General features: G+C 38.2%; 1 protein-coding gene across 1 annotated transcript; it reads left to right on the top strand.

Annotated features, from left to right (window-relative positions):
- Positions 1-9127: 9127 nt before the first annotated feature.
- Positions 9128-18609, top strand: LOC121507821 (WASH complex subunit 2-like). The gene is made up of 5 exons (XM_041784161.1): positions 9128-9158; positions 12772-12936; positions 14871-16295; positions 16713-16773; positions 18098-18609. Exons 2-5 carry the CDS (start codon positions 12783-12785, stop codon positions 18165-18167), a joined length of 1710 nt encoding a protein of 569 aa, XP_041640095.1. The 5' UTR covers positions 9128-9158; positions 12772-12782; the 3' UTR covers positions 18168-18609.
- Positions 18610-24694: the final 6085 nt, after the last annotated feature.

Here is a 24694-nt window from a genome sequence, read left to right as displayed (position 1 = left end):
TCTTTGAATATTCTGTAACCTTCCTGTGTTCAAATGTCAGAAATGAGCCACTTTCTCTAAACTCCTAAAATCCCAATTAAGAAACAAACTTTGCTGACATAAATGTAAACGTGTTTGTGCATGCATTAAAACTTTTTATTCCAGTGCAATCCTCCATGTAGGCAGACCTGAGTTTTTAGTTTTGTTTTCTTTCAGTCCGTCCCGTGTGGGCAGAGATGTGAACGGGTTATATCCAGGACAGCTGGGCAGAGTCCATGTGGTCCACTCAAAGGATTATGGGTAAGTTTGGTGACTGTGTGATGGATGAATGTTTCACATCTTCTCTTAAAGTTTCCTGTTTATATTTCCACTTTAAAGTGAGAGACCGTCACAGTTTCTGTCTGATTAGACCCTCTGCTGTTTCAGCTCTGCTCCCTACAGAAGGTCCAGGCCCCTCCTGGAGTCCCTCCAGCCTTCAGACCCTCAGAGTAAAACCTACCAGGACAGTTTTGACCTCCTGACCCTCAGAGCCCTGGTCGTCCTCCATCACAGTCCTGCAGCCTTGGAACAGCGCCCCCCTCAGACGGTTTACCAGGAGCACTTTGGTCTACAGGCTCCCCTCCATCCTGAAACCATTCAGTGAATATTTATCAGTAGAAATGACTATAAACCCTATTCACCCTGGATTAGTGTTACCTAGAGACCTCTGGTAATTTGTAATAATCCCACAGGACGTCTGTGTGATAAGCCCGTTGAATCGATCATGCCTGGGATTGTGGAATAAAATCTCCAGAGCAAATAAGCGACCATGTTTCAGCCCAGAGGTCCACAGGAAAAACTAATCCTGTGTGAATCAGCATCTCTCTGATTTAGGCTGCTGATGTTTTTACATTTAGGCACGTCTGTTATAAACCGGGTCTCTATGAGGGAAACACCACCTGCAGAACATGATGTGCACACCACTGATTTTTGTTTTTTTGATCAATTTTAGAAATAAATATTGGTTGTGTTTTCATTTCTGCAACCATGCAGCACCGTCATAATCTCCCTCTGAAATAAAATTGAGTAAATGACAGACTTCACTGTGTGAATGCACCAAACACTGATGTCAGGGAAATCCATGAATTATCAGAGCTCTTTGGGTAATCCTAGTCCTGTGTCAGTAACGCTTTAGGGGGTCCTTTAAAACAGTGGTTCTCAACCTTGGGGTTGGGACCCCCTTGGGGGTAACGAGACACTAAGAGGGGGTCTCCAAATGCCCTAAAAAAACTCAGAGGATGTTTGATTTACACTGTTGCCACTTTGCACCAGTCCTGCCAAATTGTAACCTCTTTTCATGATTTTCCCACCAATTTTTAACACATTTTTGCCATTTAACGCCTATTTTTGTCCAGTTTAAACCTTTTAAACCTATCTGACATGCCCATTTTGCTAGTTTAACCAATTTTTACAACCATTTTACCACTATTTATGCCAATTTTTAGCCCATTTTTGCCATTTTTATCTAGTTTTTGCGACTTCTCACACAATTGTGCTACTTTTAAAATCCAATTTCACCATCTTTCCCACCATTTTTTGCCATTCTTAACCCATTTTAGCTATTTTTAACCTATTTTAATTAATCTTAACAAAGGGAATTACATTTTTGAGGGCTATTTACTACACAAATGATTAAAAAAATATATATTTTTTCATTAATATCACTGGTTATTATTCAGGTTAAATATAAAATCTATATATCACAGCTTAACTGTACAATGGACCATGATTTTTCTGTCCTTGCTCTCAAATGTACGTTGTTTTTGGATAAAAGCACCTGCTAAATGACACTGTGGCAGTTTGCTGGCCCCCAGTTTGGCTTGGTTCCGGAAAATTCTCCCCTTTATCCCCCTTATATATACTGTAAATATACACACACATACAGTACCAATGTGATTTTGTTCTTAAATTTGACCAAGCCAGAAACATCTGAGATCAGCCTCAGTTTAAGTTTCCATTGAAAAATCTTATTTCAGGGTTAAACATTGATGTCACTTTTAAACATGTAATACTAACTTTAACAGTTGAATCACACCCCTGTCATTTATTTACACGGTTTATAATGTACTCTAAATAAAAATAACCTTCTACCCTCTTATTTTAAAATAAATTCAAACTATTTAACTGGACGTCTCGATGTTGTGTTTGTTTGCTAACGCTGCCCTCTAGTGGCTAAACACTGCCACAGCAGTGCTCTAATATCCCAGTTTAACACAGTCAGGGTGTGTCCTGCTTTCAGATAATCCTGTTTCATCCTGATTAAAATCAAGAGTGAAATGTTCAGAGATTTAAGGAGAGACTTTTAGATTTAAATCACCACCATCATTTAGATTCCTTTTTGAGGTGAATGTTTGCAGATTTCAGCTCATTTCAATGTTTCCTGGTTGACTTTCATCGGTCTGTTCCCTCTCAACCCTGCAGGTTTTCTCAGTAACAGGTAACACCTTTGTTTTTAAGGGTCTCTGAACACTTCCAGGATGATTTTAAACCACAGCTGTAAATATTTGATGAAACAGAGAAACAGAAACCCTCCTAACTCTGATTCCAGGCTGAAGCCGTGAATCCAGGCTGAGGATGAGGAAGAGAACAGATGAGATCACCAACATCACATGTTCAGGATGAGTCGGGCCGGATGTCACCACGCTGCAGTTTTTTATAAAAGATCATCCAACAAAAATATGAAGAAACAAAATACACAATATGGACAAAAGTATTTGGCCACACCTGGTAGTTATTGAATTTCACTCATACCTGTTCCCACAGGTGTGTCATTCCTCACCTGTCCTGCAGTCTCAAACATCTGTGATCCTAGACGGGTCGTTCTGAAGACCTCAGTGACCATGATACCATCTTTGACGTAAGAATTTGTGAAAATATTAGTAAGTGGAAGAGTTCAGGAACAACAGCAGCTCAGCCATGAAGCAGAGCGACTGCTAAGGATCATGGGTAAAAGTCTCCAACAATCTGCTGATTCTATAGCTGAAGAGTTCTGAACTTCCACTGACATTAATGTAAACACTAAAACTGCAGCCGGAGCTTCATGAATGGGTTTCCATGGCAACAGCTGCATGCAGGCCATGTTCACACCAGGACGTCCCATTTAGATTTTTTGTGGAACATAGTAAGCATCTATGAGATTTTTAAAGAAAATGTCCAGAATTCCTTTAAAGTTGAAATGATTTACCTGAAATGTTGGGATATTTCAGGATATATCTGGAACGTTTTCATTGTTTTAATGCAGATTTAGGGGACGTGTTTGCATATTTTTACAGTTTCATTGGAATTTTTAGGAATATGGGAAATCTGTTTGGGTATTTGGGGAAATTTATTTTGAAATTTAAAGGCATTTTTGTGGAAATTTGGGGAATGTGTGGGGGATGGGTTAGTCCTTTCAGATTCTAAAACAGTTTCACAGAAATTTGGGGTAATTTAGTTTGATGTTTGGGGAATGCATTTGTTATTTTTTGGGAAATTGCTGATATTTTATTTTTGTTTTTGCTTTGTTTTTTTTTTCTGAAAAGTAAATTGATTTTGGGGGGTTTTCTTTCATTTGGGATGTTTGGCTGCATATAAAACCTATTTTTACAAATTTTAGAATAAATTTTAGGGAATTTCTTTGAAATTAAAGGAGATTTGTGTGATTTTAGAAAGGAAAATTCTGATGTTGCTGCTGTTTTAGACTTATCAGGTCCGACTGATCCAAAATAAGTGAGAGAAACTAAAAAAATAATTCCAAACAAGATCTCAGAGCTCAGGTTAATGCTTCTGGACATTCTGGACAATGCTATGCTTCCAACTGTGCAGCAACAGTTTGGGGAAGGCCCTTTTCTATTCCAGCATGACTGTGATCCAGAGCACAAAGAAGGACTACAAAGACCGAGTCCTGAACTCAACCCTATCCGGCACTTTTGGGATGAACTGGAACAGAGATTGAGAGCCAGGCCTTCTGGTCCAACATCAGAGTCTGACCTCAGAAATGCTCTACAGCAGTGATACTGAACCCTGCTCAACCCAAGAGCCAAACTGTTGAAATTAACTTTGCAAGAGCCACAATATAAGTGGTGAGAGGTGGCAACAAAGGTTAAAGTGGCAATAAAAATGAGTTAAATGTGGCAAAAATGGGTGAAAAGGGGCAAAATAGGCATATAATGGCAAAATCTGGGTGAAAAGTGGCAAAAATGAGCAGAAAGTGGCAAAAATTGGTGAGAAATTACAAAAAATGAGTTGAAGGTGCCAAAGATGGTCAAAATACATCAAAAATGTAGCAAAAAATGAGTGAAAAGAGACTAAAATTGGCCAAAAAAGCACAAAAAGTTGGCAAACATGGGAAAAAGGCATTTAATAGTTATAGGCAGCTTAACTGGGTGAAAAGTGGCAGAAAATTGCAACAAAAAAGGGTGAAAATAGTAAAAAGCAGGATAAAAGTGGCAAAAACAGGCAGAAAGTGGCAAAAATGGATGAGAGGTTACAAAAAATGAGTTGTAAGTGGCAAAAATGAATAAAATGAGATTAAGGGGCAGAAACAAATGTTGAAAATGAATTAAAAGTGGAAAAAATGCAAATAAGGGCAATGGAAATATACAGACAACAAATAAAGGTTGACAATTAAAGCCTACTGTATAAGTGTGGCAAACAAACTGATTAATGTGACTTGTAACAGATAATTTCTAAGGTCAAAGTTTCCCTTTTTAAGGTTTTCTGGGGGAATAATGATTCAAGTTAAGACATAAAAGAGCCACATGTTGAGTATCACTGAATGAATGGACACATTCTGCTGTTAGAGCTGCAGAGAGCACATTAAAGTACACAGATCTGATTACTACAGTCCCTGTTGGTGGAATGGTCAGGTGGCTGAATACTTTTGTCCATATAGTGCACATGTGCCCTGATAATGAAGGGCTGACAGCTGAGTGAAGAGGCTGCTAAACTCGATGATGCTTCTGTGTCAGTGGAGGGCCGAGGTCAAACAGGAGTTCCAGAAACACACAATCAAACAATCAGGAACTGGAAACTGAGCTGTCAATCAAACAGTTTAGCCCCGCCTCCTGATGAGCACTCAGGTAAAACATGTGAAAGTTTCCCAGCAAAGAGAGGAGGGCGTGTAATCAGAGAAACCATCAGCAGTGACTAGAATAATCTGCATTTTTTCCCCGGTCTGGTGAATGTGACCTGATAGAGCAGAATGAGGAAGCTAACGAGGAAAATCACAACTTTACCAGAAACACAGCAGGAAAAACACCAGAGGTTTAAATCCAACATGACAGCAGTGAATAAGAGATGTGGACGAGGAACGAGCCGATTCTGCTCACTATGATCAATATTATTGACTATAGGAGCAGTTTATAAAGGGGAGAATTTTCTGGGACCAAGTTAAACTGGGGGCCAGCACAATGCCACAGTGTCATTTAGCAGATGCTTTTATCCAAAAACAACAAACATTTGAGAGCAAGAACAGAAAAATCACGGTCCATTGTACAGTTAAGCTGTGATAGATATATTTTATATTTAACCTGAATAATAACCAGTTTTTGATCACTTACTTCAGCTTTTTGCCCAGAGCCTTGCCATGTTGTTTATCCCAATGCACTGTGGGATGTGTAGTCAACCAGTTGCATCTCTACTGCTTAAAGGAACGGCACCAATGAATCCAACTGCAAAAAAAGTGCATGGACTTTTCTTGTATATATGTAGATATTTTGAAAACTGTTAGTCACAAAAAGTTTATTTTTTTCACCGTTGTGTCCCCAACAGATGGAGAACAAGTCTGTGCAAAGAAAATGCTTAGTCACTATTGCTTACTGCATGTTATACATAAAAATCTCTGAGTTTCAATTTCCGATTTGTTTTTTCTTTTGTCTTTCGAGTCCTATAACCTTTTCTTTAAAAATCAAGTGACATTACTGTAGCAGATATATTCTTAAAGCCCAGGTTATCCTGAAAAACAAAACAGATGTACAGAGCTTGACTGTGAACCACAGGGTTTATGTTTTAGAAGAAAAAAAAAACAGCTGTGAGCTCTAAGGGTTAAAAATACCCACACACCTGAAAGTCCAATCAACCGGACCCCCAGGTAAACACACACCTGGAGGTTATTAAAGATATAAACGTATCTGCGATACGCTCCTCTTTTCACCTGTAACCCTGCTGTGTCTAAGCTACATGAATGAAACCAGCTTTTTATTCATGATTTAATCTCATGATGTTATCCTGACTTGACAGCATGTAGAACCTGCCAGAACAACAACAGGATCAGCTGTTCAGGCTGGCTGACTAAGAAAGGAGTCTCCTCTGATAATCAGAGTTAAAATCAGAGCGAACATCAGCGAAGCAGGGTTAGGGCTGACAGTCTGATTTAATGACTGATGAGGAAATGGTTTTGCTTTCTGTCATTTGTTACGTGACCCAGAGATGTTCTGTAATCCCATTATTTTCACCGTGGTTATTTTAAACAGACTTCCTGGAGTCATGAATAAAATGTGTGTGATCATTCATGTTTACTGACAGAGCTGGAATAACCCGGGCTAACCGGTTAGACTTTGTCCCAGTGCCAGCAGTAAAGAGTCGTCTCTTGTTTTATTTTACCAGGTAATTCTGAAGCATTTAAGTGAAGCTGGATTAAGTCCATTTATTCTAAATGAATCCAGACTACCTGAAACCAGACATGGATCATTGTCAGATCAGGCGACCAAGCATGGTCTAATACTGAGCCAGGAGAACAAGCTGGATGCTCCCTCTCCGCTTTAGTCCACAGGACACGGCGTCAGTGGTTTCCTCTGACCACAGAACAGTTTTCCATGTTTCCTCTGACCACAGAACAGTTTTCCATGTTTCCTCAGTCCATGTTAAATGAGCTTTGGTCCAGAGAAGACGGACCACGGTGTTTCTGGATCCTGTTCACATAAGGCTTCTTCTCTCCATGATCCAGCTTTAACTGTCATTGGTGGATGGCACGGCCAACTGTGTTGACAGACGATGATTTCTGGAATGTTCCTGAGCCCATGCAGTGATTTCACTACAGAATCATGCCTGTTTTTAATGCAGTGGCCCCGATTATTTGAATCTGTTGATGATATTATGGACTTAGTAATAATAATAATAATAATAATAATAATAATAATAATAATTGTTATTATTATTAAATTCAAATGGGAAAAAAGTGGAAAAAATAAGTGCCAAAAAATAGGAAACAAGTGGTATTTAAGGCAAAAGATAACTTAAATGGGAGAAATGTGGCCAAAAAATGGGAAAAAATTGGATATAAGTGGCAAAAATTGGGGAAGAAAAGTTGCAAAAAGAAGTGGCGATAATGGGCAAAAAATAGGAAACAAGTAGTATTTCATGGCAAAAGGAAGCTCCAATGGGAAAAAAGTGGCAAAAAAATGTGAAAAAGGGCAAAAAAGTTTCCCTCTAGGGTTTTCTGGTGAATAACCTTTAAAATGAAGACATAAAAGGGCCACAAATAGTCACAAAAGAGCCACATACGGCTCCAGAGCCACACGGTGAGTATCACTGCTTTAGAGCGCGCTCTTTATTGTGGAGCTTTGACCACAAACCCACACACCAGCAGATAAAGCAGGATTCTAACAGCACCGTGTGACGTGTACAACCAGGCACTCTCACACCTATGGGCAATTTAGAGTCACAAATTAGCCTAACGAGCATGTCTCCGGTGGTGGAAGCAAGCTGTAGACCCACACGTGTCAGGGAGAACACGCCAAATCTGCACAGAGGGCCCTGACCAGGAAGTGAACCGGGAACCATGATGCAGCAACGCTAACCCTGCATCATGACTGACTTATAACATCACTAAAAAGCTAATAATATAATAATAATAATAAATTCATTATATAGCATCTTTAAAAACACGTCTACAAAGCGCTTTAACAGATAAAGCAATAGCCCGAACTCAGGGATTCACACAAAAAATAAAATAAATAAATAAAAAATTAGCAATAAACCAGACAGAGAAAGTCTTGATAATCAAACAGAAAATCAAAACGAACTGAAACACAAAAGTCTACAAAACTAGCACAGTTGAAAGGAATGGGAATGACATATCTGATCTTGAAGGCACTTCAAATACTACAAGATTAAAATATCCAGGAAAAGACAGTATGATATATGAAAGTAAAACTGTATTAACGCATATAAGACAACGACATCACATCATTAGCAATAAAACAAAAATAAGAAGATTAAAAGCAGATAAAAGAGAAGGAACAGGTTAAACATTGAAAACAGAGGATACTGAGATTGCAATGTAAGGAAAAGTCAAGGATAAAAGGAGTAAGAACAACAAAATGAGTAAAATGGTGATAATAAAAATAAGCTAAAGGAAGTGTCACATAAAAACAACTCTGTAAAAGTGAGTTTTAAGGAGTTTTTTAAAAGATGTTACTGAATCTGCCAGCCTTATCTCCTCGGGCAGGTCGTTCCAAAGTCAAGGGGCCCTGACAGAAAAAGCCCTGTCTCTTTTAGATTTGAGTCTCAACTTTGGAACGACCAGGAACCCTCCGCCTGAGGATCTAAGGCTGCTCATAAGGGGTTAGCATCTCAGCAACATAACCTGGTGCTAGACCCATACGAGCTTTAAAAGTGATCAGTAAAATCTTAAAATCAAATCTAAAAGTGATCAGTAAAGTCTTAAAATAAGTTCTAAAACCAGCGGAGGGAAGTGATGATAGGTGTGACGTGATGCCGTCTGTTAAAACCAGTTAAAAGCATCCGGTGAAAACATCCGAGGAGGTGGACACGTTTCTATAGCCTCTATAGTTTGATTATTTGTCTTCACAGTCCAGCCCCCCCGTCCTCACTTTATCTGCTGTCATTCCACACAGAACCAACATTTCTGGAACTGTCAGACTCAGGCATTGGTTCTTTGGTGTATTTATGCTGTAGCTGTGGGTTTGCAGGAATGTGTTCGCAGGAATGTGGCTAACAATGGTCGCAGCTATCTGAGCGTACTGTTAGGACCAAAGATTTCCTCGTTCCTTCGAGGAAGTGATGCTGCAGCCATAACAGCTGGTCCAACTGGTTATCTAACAGGAGGAGTTATTTAATGACTTATTCAGTCTCAGACTCTCTGACAGAAGCAAACATCCATCAGCAATCTCAGCGAGAGTATCTGCATCCAGACACAGGTGAGACATCTTCATCAGATCTTAAATACTTATGTCATATTTATATCATATTTATATCATAATGTCATATTTATATTATATTTATGTCATATTTATATCATATTAATGTCATAATTATATCATATTTCTGTCATATTTATATCATATTTATGTCATAATGTCATATTTATATCATACTAATGTCATATTATATCATAAATATGACATATTAATGTCATATTCATGTCATATTTATGTCATATTTATATCATATTTATGTCATATTTATGTCATATTTATATCATATTTATGTCATATTTATGTCATATTTATATCATATTTATAGCATATTTATGTCACGTCTTTATCTCAATAATATTAAAGTGTCCTTATTTGGATTCTTAAACTAGAGTCTGTATTTCTCACACTGCTGGAGTGTTTTGTCTCATATGAGTTAGCGGTAAAGTCTGATTACTGAGTGTGTTTACATGCTGTTGGGCTTCCTGTTCTGATCATATGGGTGTTTACATGCACACAGGACAGCCTCGCTATCAGTGACCCTGTGCTCATGACTAATTCTGGTATCCTGCTGTGTTGTGCAGACGCCCGTCAGATTTATTTTACCGTACAGAGATGGTTTAAAATCAGAGGCACAGAAATAGAAGAATCTGTGACTGAGAGTCTGGCATGAGCCCGGGGGTTTGAGTGGCTTAAACTCAGAGTCCAGAACAATCAGTTTATGTTTTTGTCTTGTAAGTTTGAGGGATCGATTTCCATCAATAAAAGACTCAAACTTACCAGTTTTTAAATCTGCATCAGCGGTGAAAAAAGAGCCACAGGCCGGCCCTCATTCAGACGTTTGAAACGATCTGCTTTAGGAAGAATGCATCCAGAACCAAAGATCTACAAACATCTGACAGAGAGGAGTAAAAAACACATTTTATAATATTTTACTCTCTGAATAAGAAATCCTGTTTAAGTTTCCTACAGCTCTGAGTCACCTCACACATAAAACAACCAAAAACAATAAGAATATCAGTAATAATCAAACATATATGTATGGAGATGAATCTGGAAAAAAAGTGGATTTGTGCATCTCTAGTGTAGATAAATACATTTCTTGTTATTTTTCATCAAAAACAGAGGTTTGAAATTGTTGCACACTTAAATAATCAAATAAGGACAACAAAATAAAAATATAACAACCAAAATGACCTAAAATACATTTTTAAAAAAGCTGAAAAATCAAGATAAAACAATAGAATAGACACTGTTAAAAAATAAATTAAATGAAATTGAGGTGTTTTTTCTGCATATATAAATGAAGTTATTTAGAGAGTCTGAAGGCACTTTATTTATCATACTAAAAAAACAGTCATTTTTAAATGTTAGAAAATTTATAGTGGCTCAAAAAAATTAAAAATCTATGTTTTTGAATTAGAATTTCCAATAATCAGAGTAAGACTTAAATCCAGCCTCTTTTTTCTGCATTAAAAGAACAAAGTTCAACAAATATTTAAAAAGTGGAATTTTAAAGAAGATTATTCAAAGACATTAATTTTACCCAGCAATAACATTTTGAAATATTTATTTATTTTTTATTCATTTATTACAAGGGACAATGCACATTAACTGCCAACGGGTAGAATTTACCCAGGGCTGTCCTTTCATTGTATCTGACTTGATGTGCGTTTTAAAGACCGTCAGTCTTTGACTTTTCCTAAAAGTTTGTTGAATAGCACCTGGTGTCATAAAAATAAATCTTTGCCGAAACCTAAAATTTGTTAATGGACATTTATATCTAGAACCACCATGCAGGTCAAATTTAAGAAAGCCTTGATTTTCCAAACTGTTTTATTTCACATCAGCAATAAATAGATGGTGCAATGGAAATACCTTCTCTCTACTGCAGCCTAATCAGAAGTCGACAGATCAACCTTCAACATGGATACAACAGGGAAAAATACATTTACCATTGATAAATGTCTAAAGATAATCTCAGTGCTTTTACTGAAGAAGAATACGATGATGAGGAAGTTTTGGGATTAGAAATCAGTCCAAAGACGATTTTCTAGGTCAGTGGTTCCCAACCTGGGGTCCAGGGACCCCTGGGGGTGGCGCCAAAGGTTGGCAGAATTAGATGTTCATTGAAAAAAAAAAAGGGGGGGCCAACCTAACAGATTAAAATGTAAGGAGAATGTGAGAATTTCTAATCAAAAAGGTCAACATTTGTTTTGAAAAAAAATAAATAAATAAATAAAAAAATAATAATAATAAATAAATACATTTGAGATTATAAAGTCTTAAATTTACAACATTTCAGAGTTTAAAAAATCAGGATTTTACTGGGGAAACAATATCAAAATTTTAGATTTTAAAAAGTCTTAAATTTTCAAGAAACCAAACTGAAAATAGTGGTGAGGTTTTGACTTTTGTGCTTTATATCTCAAAAATTCTAATCCTGGGTTCAGGGACATTTTCAGCTTTTAAAGTAATAAAAACGTCTTTTTTCTTATGAATTTACTTTTGAAACCTGATTTTTTTTTCTTGAAATTAGTCTCTCTTTTTTTCCTAGAGTGGTCCTAACACACTGTCGTAATAATGGATAGTTTGTAATAGATCTCTGGTCAAGAAATAATCTATATAGGTCTGTTATGTTGGGATTTTGTCAGTGAAAACAATTTTAAATGACGTGTACTTTTTCTGAGTGGATCCAAGGTGGGATTAGCTTTCTTTGATGCGAGCAGGGGGAGCCCGGAGAAAAAAAAAAAAGGTTAGGAACCACTGTTCTAGGTGACAGATCATCTTCCAACAGTGATCTAGATTTCTATCTGTGGTTAATAAGCTGTTCAACGTCAGTGGTTAACTAACAGTCCTCGATCAGTGCTATTTATGAAAATCAAGGCTCTTTAATGACAGGTACATTTGACTCATTGGCTGTTTTAGGTATGTAGAGAACCACGGCGGTTCTAGTGTTCATGAACATGGACATGCATGTGCCAGATTGTAGCCATAGGCTAATTTCTGTAGTCCCTGGCAGGTTGATGGTATATACGACAAAGACTCCATTAAAAATCTACTAAAAATCAGACAACACCAAAATCAGAGAACATAGTACAATAAATACAAAGACCCAAATATAAGTCCAAAAATATGTGACCCAAATATGGTCACTGTTCTGGTTTGTTCTGAGCCGCGTTTTTAGATCACCCTTGAAACTTTTAAAGCCGGAGCATCCCCTGACTGAGAGAGGTAAAGTGTTCCACAGTGTGCTCCCTCTAAATGATATGAGGAGTCTCACAGTCCCCTCTAACAGAGGCTCTGGTCAGTCTGACTGAAGACTCACTGATTGTTTCCTGTTTGATGTAATCATTTGGTGGAGGCGGGGCTAGTCCATGTAAGACTTTATATATCAGACAGGCTATTTTAAATGTTCGAAAGTTTTCAAAGCTCAAGAGCTTGTACTTTTGGAGGATATTATGAATCTTCTCTGTATGTTCTCACAGCAAAGCATTATTGGGTTGTTTCACCAAAAGAGGGCGCCATTTCCTCTCTCTTTGAGAGTGAACAACGGCCTTTAGAAGAAACATCGTCTGACTTTATCACGACTTATATGTACTGTTTTGTCCCACAGAGGCGGTGGTCATGAAGCTGGGAGTCCTGGTGCTGCTGGCCATGATGGCTCTGGTTCCTGAGGCAGACGGCCGGGTCAGCTCTAAATGTGAGCTAAAGGCCAAACTGTGGGAACAGATACCCCAAAACCTGGATGACCACCAGAAGAAATACGTCCTAGCAGCACGTGAGTGTTGACTTTTAGTGTTTAGAGCACGGTCAGAGTCCTCAGACGGGACACCGGCTGCATGGTCCACGGTCCATGGTCCATGCTGGATTCTGATGTTTCATAGAAAATCTAGAATAAAAAGAGTCATTATCAGAGACTAGACAACCCTGCAAAGCAGCTCTGGAGACTGATAACTGACATTTGGAACTGATGTGGGTTTAGAGTAAAACTGATGTCAGCGTTGTAGTGGACATACGACAATACCCTGAAGTTTAAAAATACTACTTCATCTGTCCAAGGGTGTAAATCAGCAGCTTCCTCACAGCACCAGGGCGTCCTTTCTTGGACTATAAACCATATTAGGGCTGCAGTAATAGATTCTTTTTGTAGTCAAGCACTTTATCGATTCTTCTGACAATTAATCGAGTACTCTATTAAGAAATATTGCATTTTTTAAATCAGTCACTTTTGCTTTTTCCAGAGAAGTAGTTCTAGACAAATGAGAAAAGAAGCTGGGTCCCTTAAATGAACTACTTCTATATTAAAAATTGGTATTATTCCTCAAAGAAAATATATTTTACAAAGTGCAATGAAGTTCTGATGACAGTTTACATTTCTTAACGTTACAAGGAAAGGAAGTTAAATGATGACATTAGATTATACCATATTTGGGGTTTTAGGGATCTTCTCCCAGGAAATTTTGGGTGCTAACACTTAATTTCTGCTATTGTAGTTTATTTTTATTTTCCAATTTGTCATTAAAGTAAAGGGACACAATCATTTTAACATCCTCTACTTTATGCATGCAAGTAATATTTCACATTCCAGCAAGAATAGAGTTCCATCATTCACACAGCAGTCTGATGATGTCTGAGAGAGGAATTTTTAGATTACAGGAATATGGCCTATTTTTCAAAGCGTGTTCACTTTTAAGTTTTACACTTTTTTTTGTGAATTCATCCACCTTATAAATATGACCTTTTAAGACCATCCACTGACATGTAGAACACATTTTAAGGGATGAAGCTGCTTCTATGACCTGTTGAATCCTGACTATATGATGATGAACTTTGACCTATTCAGTCTCAGTCAATGTCTGTGGCAATAGCGTGTTTCTATTTAATTGGTGTCAATTTGTTATCAATATAAGTCTTATAACGTTATTTGGGATGCTGACACTTTTTGAAAAATACGCTGCAATCAAGACGTCAGTGCGCTCAGTTTTAAATAATTTATAATTAAATGTATGACGTGTGCTCGCGGAAGAAAGAGAGGGAGAGAGATAGAGAGAGAGGGAGAGAGAGGAAGAGAGAGGGAAAGCCCTAAAACAGGACTTGAATCGTGACGCCTGATGGTGTTCCGTGAAACCATCGGGCCAATAAACCAGAAGTTTATGAAATGCCCTAAAGTCTGCAGACGCAAACTTAGCGCTGTCTCACTCCATCGAGTCATGCAGGCTAACTACCTTGGCACCTCGAGGCAGATAATTTGCCTCGAGGAATTTTTCGATTCGAATCACCCGAATAATTCGAGGAATCGTTTCAGCCCTAAACCATATTTTTAAACATCACAAACGTTTGATTCAGTTTGATTTAAACCTAACAGGATGTGGGTTACTGAAACAAACTGAGAGGTTTGTTTTCAATTTTTTCTCAGAATTTGTTTTTTCATTTTTTTTCCGAATTCAAACGTTTTTCTCAAAAGTCAAACTTTTTTCTCAGAATTCAAAATTTTCTCAGAATTGAAACTTTTCTCTCAGTATTCCAATTTTTACCCAGAATTCAGATTTTGAGTCAATTATGAGATTTGACAATCGTTGACCTCTGTTTTATCTACAGTGTCCCAACCTTTTCGGTATAATAGTCTGGGTCATTATTTTTTTCCAAATCATTCAGCCTCATTCATCTTGTTTCTGTTCTCTTCCTTTGTCCCTCATGTCTGATCTGCTGCAGTGATCAATCATCTTAACAAGACAACTAAACTGGAAACCAAAACTATTAAGAGGCTGCCCGAACCAGAGTTACCACAGGTTATGATCCAAGGCTCTGAAGAATGGACCGATCAGGAAACTGCTATGAATGAAGAAGCAACAAAGGATGAACCAATGCAAGATGAAGGACATGGCAGTGAAGAAACAGAGGATGAAACAAACGGCGACGCAACAGCTGATGATGCAACAGTGGACGACACAACAGCCGACAACGCAATGGCAGATGGAGAGAAAAAGAAAGTTAACGATGAAGAACAATATTCTGAAGAAATGCAAAATGAAGGAAACGGCAGTGAAGAAACAGAGGATGAAACAAACGGCGACGCAACGGCCGATGACGCAATGGCAGATGGAGAGACAAAGAAAGTTAACGATGAAGAACAATATTCTGAAGAAATGCAAAATGAAGGAAACGGCAGTGAAGAAACAGAGGATGAAACGAACGGCGGAGAGACAAAAAATGAAGTTAACGATGAAGGAAAATATTCTGGAGAAATGAAGGGTGAAGGAACACAAAATGAAGGAAACAGCAGTGAAGAAATAGAGGGTGAAATGAATGGAGAAGAAATGGACAAAAAAACAACGGAGAAAGCCACAACAACCAAAGCTACAACAACCAAAGCTACAACAAAGAAAGCTACAACGAAGAAAGCTACAACAATCAAAGCTACAACGAAGAAAGCTACAACAATCAAAGCTACAACGAAGAAAGCTACAACAACCAAAGCTACAACAACCAAAGCTACAACAAAGAAAGCTACAACAACCAAAGCTACAACAAAGAAAGCTACAACAACCAAAGCTACAACAAAGAAAGCTACAACAACCAAAGCTACAACAAAGAAATCCACAACAACCAAAACTGCAACGAAGAAATCCACAACAACCAAAGCTACAACGAAGAAAGCCACAACAACCAAAGCTACAATAACCAAAGCTACAACAACCAAAACTGCAACGAAGAAAGCTGCAAAAGATGTAACGAGTGAGGATGCAAGAGAGACAGGAAATAAAACGGCAATTGGTGAATTAACAGGCAACGAAGAAAATAAGGCAACAAATGCTGATGACGGAGTTGCAGATGAAGAAGCAACAAATGCTAAACCATCAACCAATGAAAACACCTTAAAAACAGAAGCTGCCAAGAGAAGACGAAAGCGTGACGTTTACAAGATGACCAAGAAGTGCAACCTGATGCAACGGCGCCTTCTGGAGAGGTTGAACCTCTGCGCCAGTTTTGATGAAGTGGCGCAGACTTCGGCTGAAGACAAGCAAAAAGATGGAGTGTGGACGCTGAATTGTTACGGGATCTTTGGACTGAGTGATGGATACTTCTGCAAATCCGGACACCGTGACTCTGAAAACGTGTGCAAAAGAGACTGCAGTGGTGAGTGTTGAAACCTCCTCTCAGTCCCCTTGGTGTTTACCAAGGTCGGCATTCATTTGTGATGAATAAAGACCATTAACCTGGTTTAAAAATTTTGATGTCGATGAAATAATTTTAAGTCCCAGAATCAAATAAACCCAGACAGAAGAGTAAACTACCATGACAACTTTTTAGCATTTATTTTGAATGGTGCAAAGAATTGGTGTCATGGTTTAGCTGGTGTTGGATTAACAGGGGACACTTGGTTAAATATTCTGCAGGAATGCAGGTTTGTAGAAAAGCCCCTGTAGGGTATCGGTTTTGGTGGGCTCTAGCAGATTTCACGGTTTCCTCTCTGAGCTGCAGCATGCTGACGTCTGGAGGGCTGCTGTGGTTTGACAGCGTTTTTCTGAATGTGTTTTTGTTCTTCATCTGCAGACTTCGAAGATGACGACATCTCTGATGACATTGATTGTCTGATGAAGACAAACTACTGGCTGTGAGTAAACTAAGCTCTGAACTGTCCTCTGTTTCCTTTCATTTTCACATGTATGACGGTGCAGCACAGCCGGCAAAGATGAACCGTATTCAATCACAGACAGAGTATTTAACACTCAGCGATGATTAGCATCAGTTAGCTCAGCAGTTAGAGGACATCTGTAAACTATAGTTTTTAAAACATCTCAGCTCTCTGATCAATAAAATCCATAAACTACAAATTTAGCAGTCAGGTCCGTTATAACTTCTGCTGTAGGGTGAATGTAAACTGGTCGTCTTAAGGCCCCTAGTCTTCATCAATTTTGACGGTCTGCAGTCTCTGGAGAACCATGTCATAAATACATTAGTTAGCATCAATTAGCATCAGTTAGCTCAGTTTGCAACAGTAAGCATCAGTTAGCTCAGTTAACACCAGTAAGCATCAGTTAGCTCAGTTAGCATCAGTACACTCAGTTAGCATCAGTTAGCATTAGTTAGCTCAGTTAGCATCAGTTAGCTCAGTTTGCAACTGTTAGCTCAGTAAGCTCAGTTAGCATCAGTTGGCTCAGTTAGCAACAATAAGCATCAGTTAGCTGAGATAGCATCAGTTACCTCAGTTAGGATCAGCTCAGCTAGCATCAGTCACCTCAGTTAGGATCAGTTAGCTCAGATAGCATCAATTAGCTAAGTTAGCTCAGGTAGCATCAGTTATTTCAGTTGGGTCAGTAAGCCGTCAGTTAGTATCAGTTACCACAGTAAGCCGTCAGTAAGCTCAGTAAGTCGTCAGTTTGCTAAAAAAACATCAATTAGCTAAGTTAGCTCAGTTTGCATCAGTTACCTAAATTAGCATCAGTTAGCTCAGTTAGCATCAGTTACCTAAATTAGCATCAGTTAGCTGAGTTAGCATCAGTTAGCTGAGTTAGCATCAGTTAGCAACAGTAAGCATCAGTTAGCTCAGTTCGCATCAGTTAGCTCAGTTCGCATCAGTTACCTAAATTAGCATCAGTTAGCTCAGTTAGCATCAGTTACCTAAATTAGCATCAGTTAGCTCAGTTAGCTGAGTTAGCATCAGTTAGCTGAGGTAGCATCAGTTAGCTCAGATAGTACCAGTTAGCTCAGTTAGCATCAGTTACCTAAATTAGCATCAGTTAGCTGAGTTAGCATCAGTTAGCTGAGTTAGCATCAGTTAGCTCAGTTAGCATCAGTTACAGGAAGTAAACAGCAGAGGTGGTCTGTACTTGTCATGCTGTTTTACAGTTTTGGTGAGGAGCCCTCTAGTGGTTGGTTTTTACATGCTGTGTTCAAAGAGATTTTCTAACAAACTGTTATTTTTCTCTTTAAAACAGGAAACTTGTTCAGGACTCCACCACGAACGTTTGTGACCTTGAGGATTTCTTTGATGGCTGTGACGACTGAGTCGGACATCGGGCTTTCTTCCTCACAGGGGGACGCCACAGGAGCTGGGACGGTTTTGGTTTTCTAACAGCTGCAAAGAGTTGTTTTCTTTATTTATTTCTTTATCTTGTAGGAACTGACTTAATGATTGAAAATGCTGAATTAGGAACAGTAGTCACTGGGCTACTGCATGCCCTCCCCCTCCCTCCTCCCTCTACCTGTGGCCTGCAGCACACCCGAGTTTGATCAGCATGAGGCCACCACACATTCCCAGACAACAGGAGCTCTGTTTTCTTTTCAGACTTAAATAGGTGGTCTGTTTGCGTCAGGTCTTATTTGGGTGGTCTCTGGTCAAGTGACCCACATATTAGCCACGCCCCCTCCCTTCTGTTGCCCCGCCCCTGTTTGATTTTTTGGTTGGATTTGTGAATTTTTGCACCATTACTAATAAAGCTTGGCTTCTTTTTCCCACATTTCTGTCTGTTCTTTATCTGTTATTGCTCTCTTTGTGTTCAAGCCTTAATCTGTTCATTCATTTATTTTAGATGCTGTAACGATCACTATAAATATTTCTGCATTGGTTTATTCTTTACATTTCTGAACAGGAAGTGTTTCCTCCAGTATTTCCTACTGCCTTTGTTGGTATGAACGTTGTCTGTTCAATCTGTGAGGACAAAAATTAAAACATGAAATCTTCTGCTGCAGGTGGAAAACAGGAATTACAGATAATTCATGACCTTTAAATCATTTTACTGGATAAAGAACATTTGTTTGTTTGTTTGGGTCCCTGTTAGCTTTAGCCTCAGCTGTAAACTCTTCCACCGTTCACACAGGGACAGTACATTTTCTACAGCCACAGTAATTACCAGAGGTGGGAGAAAGTCATTGTTTTGCAAGTCTCAAGTAAGTCTCAAGTCTTTAATCCCAAGTCTCAAGTCAAGTCTCAAGTAAACACGTGCAAGTCCAAGTCAAGTCTCAAGTAAAGATAAGTTGAGTCAAGTCCGAAGTCATAGGCTTGAAATTTTGGAGTCCTTACAAGTCATAAGCACTGTTTACCAAATAAAATGCCATTTTAACAATGTAACAATCTTTTAAATTTGACAAATACAGTGAATGCATTTTGAATTGTTTAATTTTTAAATAAAATCAGACCAGTGTGACAGAACTTAATCACACAGAAAAAGAGTGCTGACATAGCATTCAGGATATAATCAGTGCAACAACAAATGAACTTCTGAAGATGTTGTACAGTCATTTTAACTCATCTAATGTGAGTGTGTGTGTGTCTGTGTGGTGAGTGTGTGTATATGTATAGGTGTGTGAGTGGATATATAGGGTTTGTGTGTGTTTGTAAGTGAACATGTTTAAATGGTCAACATTAGGTTTGAGGTGTTATAACCAGTTCTTAACCTCAAGTTATGTGTTATGTGTTAAGTTATAAGACCTCAAGTGAACACAATGACTGCCTCCTAGTGAATAAACAAAAAAAAAGAGCTGATGAATCATGGGTGTTTGGGTATTTATATTTAATATTTTGGCATTTACTGTAGTTCTGTGACCCTGGTAACTTAAAGTTATGCTCTCTATTTTTTCCTCTTATTATTGATTTTATGGCTAAAGGGGGAAGGTCCCCATATTGGTCTTTGCCCTGGGCCTCCAAATGGCTAAAACCGGCCCTGCCTCACACCTGCAGCTCCCCCTCACAAATCGATCTGTCCTGCCAGTTTGTTGCTTTCATTTTTCTGTGTCAGCCTCCAAAGACTATTCAGATCAGGAGAGTCAGACTCAATCACAGCAGGGCCCTGATTCTGAACTAAGGTCTGACCTGAGGGCCTAACAGGGTCAACATCAAACCATTAACTGTCAACCTCAGTTTAATTATGGGGAAAAAAAACTAGCACTGATGATAAATGATTTTGAGATTTAAAAAGTCAAAATGATAAGTTAAAAGGCTCATGATCTGAGGTAGAAAGTCAAACTTATTAGTTCAAAAGGTCAAAACACAAAATTAGATGCTTTTAAAAGGCAAATCTATAAAAAAGAAAGTCACAATCATGTTTTTAAGACAAAAGTATGACTTAGAATTTAAAACAGTGCACCTAAAAAGGTAAAATATGAGATACAGATCAAAACAATAAATTGAAAAAGTCAAAATATGAGATAAAAAGTAGTGATGCATGATAAGTTTTTTTTGGAACCGATACCAATAACCGATAATTTCCCACTCCTGATGGCCGATAACCGATAATAACTGATATATTTTTTTTCAATTTTTGATTTAACAAAAGAAGTTTATTTGATGTGTTTATGCACATCTGGGGTAAAGAAGGGGTTAATATGTAGTGAGCAAAGATATTTATAACTAATTTTAACTAATATCACTCGTGTTTTTCAAAAAACAAAGAACCATTCTGACTTTATAACTGTTTTTATAGTTCACTTTTCTTAGTTAGACATTTGTGTACCAAGTACAACATACACAAACAGACGCTTTTCCCCTATAAAACCAAATGATAACAGGCTGTTAGGCTCAACAAATGGAGATATTTGGGGTCTGTTTTTTTTTTTTTCTTTTTTGCTGCTTAAGCCAGAATTAAAGCGAGCTGATGTTTGACATAAAGATTAAAAATATGCACTGACATAAGTCATATCAGAGATAGGTTAAGAATGTAAAGTCCACCGTGGTCTGTGGCTAACTTCTGTTTCTAACGTGGATCAGACTGAATGAAACCACGTCAAACAGAGCAGGCAGGTACACGCCTATGAAAGTAGCGGTGGATCAGGAGACTGTCAGACTGATTTTGTTATCATAACGTTGCACATTTTGGCTCTGGCAAACTTTCTGCAGTTTTCAATGCCTGCTTACGATCAGCGCTCTGCCTGGTATTAGCCGTTGGCTCGGTCCTAATGCCTACGGCTGAGGCTAGTGGCTGCTGCTGCTTCGTTTTATTGTCATTGGGATGATGACTCTTAAGTGACTTATAGGATATGATATCAGACTTATCGGAATGACATAATAATTTCCTGTTATCGGCCCGATAGTTATCGTGCACCCCTGATAAAAAGTCAAAATAATAGATGGAAAAAGTCAAAATATCAGATGAAAAGTCAAAATAATAAATTGAAATGGTCAAAGTATGAGATAAAAGATGGAAATCATGAAAACTTTTGATTTAAAAAAGTCAAAGTTATGAGTTTAAACACTCAAAATCTGAGAAAAAAAGTCAAACTTATTTGTTCAGCAAGTCAAAATATGACTTAAAATTAAAAGTCATGACATTAAAATTTAAATAATGTGATAAATTGTGAAAAGAAAGGTCAAAGTCACGAGTTTAAAAGGTCAAAATATGAGATGAGATTGTAATTATGTCTAAAAGTTAAAGTTAGGAGTTGAAAAATCTGAAACGAAAACACAAATCAATTATTTTTTCCACATTCCTGAGTTTATCACATTATTTTCCCTCTGTATGACTGAACAGGATATTTAAAATCATGAAAGTTAGATTTACATTTTTATACTGAAGGAAATCTGCAGACCTCATACTGGCGGACCAGTTAGAATAAAAATACTAACAGATCCCAAGGACCCAGAATTACTGTACCACGGGCCAGATTTGGCCCCCCGGCCTTGAGTTTGACAACCCTGCTGTAAAGAATAGATGTTAGCTGAAAAGCCACCTTACTGAGAATTAGCATTAGCTAATTAGCTAAAAGCTATGTCTTTTAAGTGTTTTTATAAACTATAAACACAGTTATGTGTCCATGTGCATGCCTGGCAAAGACGACGAGAAAAAATCCTTTCATAAACTCCACAGGCCGCTCCAGGTCCTACAGGATGAAATAAGGGACGTAATGTTAGCTTAAAATAACTGGACATAAGCTAGCCAAATAGTGTTCGCTAGCTTTACTTGCCAAATGAACATATATGACATCCAAACACGACTATTGTCTTCTTCAGCTGCTCAGATAAATGCTGAAAAGTGCTCCAGAACTTTGAGACAGTCCTGTTTGTGAACAATAATAATCCAGTGTAGAAATGCGCTGAACAAATGATGTGTTCAGGTAACCTCAGTAAATTAGATGACTGTATTCTATAAGTAATGATGTGTTCAAACGTCATGAAAATGGGAAAATTTCATTTTTAACTAGGAGCTTAAATAATACAGTTGTGAATATGTGTTTTTATTTTAAATAACAACCTTTAAAAATTTAAAAACATAAAAATATACTTAAACTATAAAAAATGCTGTGATTAATCATGATCATGATTAATTTATACTTTTCCAACTGTTTTGCTTTTTGCTGATCAAACTTCATGAAGATTTTGTCTTTCTCAGATGTTTTCCAATGGAGTAAAAATGGAGAGACTGAGAGTGACGACATGGCCGCTACAGCGCAGGAGAACAGTTGGGCGCTGAGGCAGAACTTCCAAACAAAGTGCTCACCTGAAAAAAATATTTGCTCCAGAGAAATAATTTAACAGCAAAACGTAGCCACACATCCCCTCTTGCTCACAAAAAAGATTTGAGGTCAATAAGATCAACGGTTTTAGCACAATGAGCTTCAAAGCGTGACCGGCATCCCTTCAGCTCCCCATCTGCGGCAATACAATTGTTGAACGAAGATTCCTGAGCGCGAGCTTTCAGAACCATTTTTTTTTTTTTAACTCGTCCTTGAACCATGATTTTTTTTGCTTCCCACACATAAAAAATATATATAACCGCGTTTGTGGTGTATTCGGACCGTGAGTTTTATTTTGTATTTTATTTTGATGATTCTTCCAGTCGCCGACTTCCAGCGTCCGTTGTTGTGTTGGGTAACTTGTCAGTGCTTCCCCTGAGGTTCACCATCCCCCACGGCGCTGCAGAGGAGGATCACACCTGCTACGAATCATCCAATCTGGACTACCTACAAGAGGCTGCTCGTGATTCTCTGCAGTGCCAGAGTTTTGCTCTTACTCACCTGTGGTAAGCCTTCAGCGCTCGGCCTTACTACCTTCGTGCATTTTTGTATGTTTCCAGTACCCACCTGTTGGCGATCTTCTAACGTGTCTCTCTGTTCTTTTCCAGTGCCTCACTCCACGCTCACCTGCAGCTTTGTACAGCACTCTCTCCCACGACGACTCACTCCCTGGACCCCCCCCCCCGTCACAATAAAACCTTTAAAACTGCGCCATCGTCTGCATTTTGGGTTCACATGCCACTCACACGCAACAGCGTTCAGCACCTTCTGATGATTCTCACGATACCTTTGGTTTTCTGCTGGGTTTGACAAGTACAGCTTCAACTGACTTTCTTTGAGTGCATGTTCTGGCCAATCAGCTCAGTTTTCTGAGCTGTGCTCAACAGAATCTTTCACAGGTGTGGCACATTACCTTTGATCTGATTACGATCTATCATGTAATGCAGGCGCTCGTTACCATAGCAACCTAGGAGTCCTACACAGACACACAAATGAAGGCATCTACACTCCCCTTGACTATCACATACATGTAGCTTTTACCATAATGGATTTAAAACTGTAAACCAGTGATATTCAACATGTGGCTCTTTTATGTCTTAATTTTAAATATAATTCCCCAAGAAAATCTTTTAAAAGGGAAACTTTTTTTTGCCCTTTTTCACAGTTTTTTTTTTGCCACTTTTATCCCATTTAAGCATACTTTTGCAATTAAATGGCACCTTTTTCCTACTTTTTTACCCATTTTGTCAAGTTTTGTTTGCAACTTTTTACCCATTTTTTGCCACTTCAATCCCATTTTTGCCCCCTTTCACATTTTGTCTCCCAATGTTCACCCATTTAAGCTACCTTTTGTCATTAAATACCAATTTTTCCTAGTTTTTGCCCATTTTAGCCACTTCTTGTTGCCACTATTATCCCATTTTTGACCCTTTTCATCACATTTTTTGCCATTTCTCACCCATTGAAGCTACCTGTTGCCATTTAATACCACTTGCTTCCTCTTTTTGTGCCACTTCTTTTTGCCACTATATCGCATTTTTGCCCTTTTCACCACTTTTCACCTATTTCAGCTACCTTTTGCTACTAAATACCACTTGTTTCCAATTTTTGCCCATTTTTGCCACTCTTGACTGCTTTTTGCCCATTTGAGTCGCTTTTCACTCGTTTTTTTTTTTGCCACATTTGCACCATTTAATGTCACCTATAACTCATTTTTTTGTCCTTCTCACTCATTTTTGCTACTTTATCACCCTTTTCCACTTTTCCTCCCCGTTCTCACCCCTTTTCACCCATTTTTGTTGCTTTTTGACCATTTTTGGCACCTTTAACTTATTGTTATTGTACTTAAAGCTGTTTTTGCTTCACAGCTTAGATTGTGGCTCTTACAAAGGTATTTTTCAACAGTTTGGCTCTTTGGTTGAGCAGGGATAAGTGACACTGCTGTGAACAATATCTCCACCATCTTTAGCACAATCTCACACACCTTCAGCCTTTAGACTCAAGAGGCTACTGTGTCAATAAGGCAGTGTTTAATTTTGCTGCTAACTAAATTCTCAGGTATCAGGTATTGCACTCTTAAGCTTTTA

This window comes from Cheilinus undulatus, linkage group 4, assembly GCF_018320785.1.
Source record: "Cheilinus undulatus linkage group 4, ASM1832078v1, whole genome shotgun sequence".
Classification (NCBI taxonomy): domain Eukaryota; kingdom Metazoa; phylum Chordata; class Actinopteri; order Labriformes; family Labridae; genus Cheilinus; species Cheilinus undulatus.
This window is presented reverse-complemented; position numbering and strand designations above follow the sequence as displayed.